The 4,973-nt window shown below is 37.4% G+C and overlaps 1 protein-coding gene across 1 annotated transcript; it reads right to left on the reverse strand.

The window, feature by feature from the left end:
* Positions 1–360: 360 nt before the first annotated feature.
* Positions 361–4,336, reverse strand: LOC148009167 (serine carboxypeptidase-like 45). The gene is made up of 10 exons (XM_087673736.1): positions 4,054–4,336; positions 2,330–2,434; positions 2,125–2,226; positions 1,843–1,935; positions 1,671–1,756; positions 1,329–1,595; positions 1,068–1,204; positions 884–976; positions 673–790; positions 361–525 (listed from the first exon to the last, which is right to left on the reverse strand). Exons 1-10 carry the CDS (start codon positions 4,334–4,336, stop codon positions 361–363), a joined length of 1,449 nt encoding a protein of 482 aa, XP_087529862.1.
* Positions 4,337–4,973: the final 637 nt, after the last annotated feature.

Consider the following 4,973-nt stretch of genomic DNA (forward strand, 5'->3'; position numbering starts at 1 on the left):
CATACATGTGTGTATATGGGTGTGTGTGTGTGCATACACAATCACCCACCCATCTTCACACACACACACACACACACACACACACACACGCACGCACGCACGCACGCACGCGCACGCACACGCACCTGCACGCACCCGCACGCGCACCCGCATGCACATGCACATGCACACGCACACGCACACGCACACATACACACACACAATGTAAGAATTCGATCATATTTTAAACTTATTCATATCTTACAATATACAACAAGCTTCACCTTTGAAACCTTACCCAAAAGCTTTGATGTAAAGAACACTCAAATGGGTTCAATTTGGCATATAAAAGATCATTCCATTGACATTTTGTTATGTTAATCAATTTGAAGCTTGTAGAGATTTTGGTAGAGGAGCACCGCTAAGAAAGTATTGAAATAATGTAAGTGCTCGAGCTCCTTGAGTCCTAGGCACCAAATGTGATGCACCTCTCACTGTGGCAAATGAGAGTGTACCATTTCCATAGGTGATTGTCCATCCTCCAACCTATAATAGAGAAGAGATATTTGCATTTTATAATCCGTAGTTTTTCATTTTTAAATAGTTAGAATTTCTTAAACTATGTGTTGTGAGCTTGTAAAATTGTCTGAAGTTCATATTTGCTTAAAGAATATTACAATTGAGTATAGTTACCTGTGGTCCTTGAAACCAATTATGATATGAACTACTTGGATAAAGATTCTTCAATTTGGTCAATCTCTTTACGTTTATCCCAGTACCAATCAATGGAATGATAGAATCTTGATCCCCACTACATAACAGAATGCAAGCACTCATTAAAGTGCTTTCAATATGGAAACATATTTGTTTTTTATTTTGATACTCATGTTGGGTATCAACATACCTGTAAATGAGAATACGTATTCCATTGTCTAGTATGGACTTTAGTGTGGGTATCATGGTAGATGGGCTATTAACTAAGTCATAATCCATCACACTAATCTTACAGATATCACAAAAGGTTAGGATATAAAAATTGTTGAATTTAAAGTAATATTAATTTAGTACGCCAATATTTCTTGTAATACCTTGTACATAAGCTCCATGGATAAGGTAATGAAGTGTTGGCATGCATAGCAACTTGAACATCATGTCGATTGAAATAGGTTGTTACCTCATTTTCAACACAAATATCTGCTTCATCTATACTTTTATAAGCTTGTTTCTACAGGTCCACATTAAGAAAGAGCCTTATAAGGTTAGCCTTCTCATAAATTCTATGTTAAGGTGATGAAAATAATGATTAAATTAGAGTTTATTTGATTTCATCTGTTCATAGTGTGCCATACCTGCTTTTGAAACCTCTTATAAATCCTTTTTTTGATAGGTTCTTCAAGGCAAACATCAAGAATTACATCATGTTTATCAAAGCTGCCTCCAGCTTCATCTTCACTTTGAAGTAAAGCATCTCCACAAGCTGTAGAATATCTATCTGTTGTCCAATTACAATACTTGTTGATAGTGGCCGCAGTTTGATAGGAATTGAGACCATGTGTCCATAAGAACATTATCTTTGATTTGAAATCTTCAACATCATCAAGTGCAGGGTTGCCAATCTGCGATTGTACCATTCTTTCCATTTTTACATCACTTTGGTTCAATATAATTAGAAGTTGACAAAGCTCACTTACCGCTATGGCCTTTAAATTGAGAATAGATTTTCCATTTGTTTTCATATACTTAAGCACTTCCTTTGCTAATTGTGGCACATAATGACCTGCAAATATTTTTAGTCAAATCTAGATTTCTTTATAGAGACTCAAGTGGGAAGATTATAGGATTAGATGTTTTATAGCAATTAACCTGCATAGCTCTCTCCTGTGATATATAGTGTGCGGCCTTTGTACATTGAGAACTTATCAACCCAACTCAAAAGAAACTTAAGATTGTCATTTGCTGTAAAAAAAACATTGGATGGTCATGAGTTATAGACAAGAATAACATTTTGTATGTAAATATGCATCAAGGTAGTTTAACAATCATGTATGGGATAATTTTATGTGTGCCCTTAATTTACTTGGAGAAGAGTTTGAGGTGTACATATTCATTTGTTGAAAATCAAGTGTACCAAAGTTGTGTAAGTACCTGTATTATGATCATTGGCAAACGTATGAGAGTAATCGGAAGCAATGTTTGAAAATGAAAATCCAACTCCAGCAGGAGACTCCACAAATAGTAAGTTTGAATCTTGGTAATAAGACATAGAAAAATGGTTCAAACCCCTTATAATACATAAATTTACAAACTCAAATATTATGCTTAGTGTCTAGATATTATTGGTTTGACATACATTTGTTCCATGCATTATCATTTGTGGCAAGGTTTCCTTCCTTGGTGGGAAAGAATGGGCCCAACTCACTAAAGGCACCATATCCTAAGGAAGAGCAACCTGGACCTGCAAATAAATAACTTGGGATACTTTTAAACTTTGTAACTATCCAATGCATAGAGATACATCAACCTTATCCACATATGATTGATTAAAGAAGCCATAACCATTGATCTCCAAACCATATGTTACACATTTCTCATTTTATTTGCACCTTATGATGGAGATGTAGTATGGGGTATGCAAATGGGATGCAACATCTTATTATTAAAGTCATTCAATGTGCATAGTTTTAGTTTTTTCCTCTTGCTCAGAAGAACTATCTCTAGGAAGATATAGAATGCATTTCCTGATGATGTAGCTGCATTGCTAATTGTTTTGTTCAAGACCATTTTTTGGTATGGTAATAGAAGGAAAATGAAAGGAAGGGAGAAAGGGATACTTAGATTGTTTTTTATTTGTTGAGTTGGTGCATCAAAGATGGTGTGAAATTTTTATCTATATTTTCTGAAGTGCTAGTGACTTGGCATTTCCATTTCTTCGTTGAGTTTTTCAATCCCAATTCTTAGTGATTATTCAATCAATGGATTGTGGTGTTTTGATTTCCCTTTATGAAACTTAAAGCATAATCTATGATTGGCTAATGGTCTAAAGTAGCTAATTATGTTGAGTATGTTTATATGATTTTTAAAATGTTTGCATTAAGAAATGCTAATGTAAGTCTTGAGGAATTCACTATATGAACACTCTCTATATCACTGCATTCATGGCCTATTTATAAACATCCTTATCTATGAAATTTCCCTAAATAAAGTACATTTCATTTCTATTCAAACTATAAATAAGCCCTTGTATGGTACCCCTTTGTATGTACAAAAATGTGTAAAAAAGGTTTTTTAAACCCTATTATATAGTTAGACCATATGATATTCATATATTTTTATGAGCAACCCCTGCCTCTCCTCCCCCTCCTCGAGAGATGCAAGCTAATTATATTGAAGTGAGTATTGAAGATTGGACCTCAAAGGACCTACTCCTCTCATAGTCAGCAAGGCTAATTTCACACTAATCAAGATGTGTGTGAATCACTATAAAAAGGGGCAATCTCCTTTTACATCAATGGGATATGTAGCCAAAAGAGATCTCAAACTTTATGCATAATGTATAACAACCATTTGATTAGTTAAGAGGGCATCATTGGGATAATCTTTGCTACATTGGATGTTGTAAATATGTCTCCAAACTCACTTGCGAATAGGCTCGGAGAACGATTGCCTTGCTTTGCTTTATGACCATTCATTACAAGTTCATGATGAGTATATAAAGTGTTAGCATTATAGAGAACTATCTCAAGAAGTTGTTTTGTTTTGTGACAATTTATTACAACTAGAAAGATGAGCGAATAAAGCTCTAGGTTAAGTATGATAAGTGTATCATATGGTGAATGGGATACACAGCCTAGTTGGTTTAAGCGTGGGGTGAGTTTCTTAGGTGCGTGAGCTCAAACCCTGAGAAGTGCTTCTATGGCGGCGCAAGTATCTATAAGGGTCTCACGGAAGCATATAGTTGGTATGATAAAGTTTCTAGGTGGGCAATATGTGGTAAGTATGATACTTCTAGTATGTAAGATACTCATAGGATACTTGTGAATCACGATTAGGTAAAGTGAAGCTGCATGTACATACCTCCATTAAGCCACAGAGTGAGGGGGGTGGAAGGGGTGGCGTTGAGGGCCTCGACGAAGTAGTAGAAGAAGGCTCGGCCAGCTGTGGAATTGACGGTGATGTAGCCCGAGTACTGCTTGAACGCCACAGGCCCAGGCTGCCCGGGCAGGGCCTTTATCTCATCGCCATCAATAGCATCCTTGCTCGTCACGACATATGAATCATTCATAGTCACCGTCATTAGCACAATGATTAGCAGAGGAGCCACTGCACGGCCGCATGATCGTCCGCGCACCAGCTGCATGGTGGCCGATCAGCTGCTATGGCTGATCCCTATAATATGCGCGCGCGAAGAGAGAGAGAGAGAGACAGAGAGAGAGAGAGAGAGAGAGAGATTTGGTCGCCCCAGCTGAATTATAAGCTTGTAGCTGATCATCCGTTTCTGATCATTTCAATCTGATTGCAACTCTAGTCTCAGTCTCTTTACGTGTCTCTGTCTGTCTCTGTGGGTGGGCGATAATTTCCATCTCTGTCTCTTTACGTGTCTCTGTCTGTCTCTGTTGGTGGGCGATAATTGCCATCTCTGTCTCTGTCTCTGTCTCTGTCTCTCTCTCTCCCTTTGTGGGTTGGCCGGCCAGCAATTTGCATCGTCTATGTCTTTTGTCGTAATTGGCGTTCAAAGGCTTCCCGTCGCTCTTATTCTTGGGGTTTGCCGATCTTTCCTCAAGTCCAGGGACAGACAACTTCGTGTATATTTGACATGCACCCGGATTTGAAGATGGACCTTCAAGCACACCTTGCTTATTTTTATCCGTTCAACTTGATATCATTTATTCAAGTGCAGCTTCTCCATATGACCATTATCCTTTTTTGATCTGATTTTGTATGTTATGGTGATATTGATGTATTCTAGTCTCAACAAATAATAAAACTTTTTGAGC

The sequence above is a fragment of the Lygodium microphyllum genome, unplaced genomic scaffold, assembly GCF_053477565.2.
Source record: "Lygodium microphyllum isolate KBCC unplaced genomic scaffold, Lygodium_microphyllum_v1.1.10 scaffold_35, whole genome shotgun sequence".
Classification (NCBI taxonomy): Eukaryota; Viridiplantae; Streptophyta; class Polypodiopsida; order Schizaeales; family Lygodiaceae; genus Lygodium; species Lygodium microphyllum.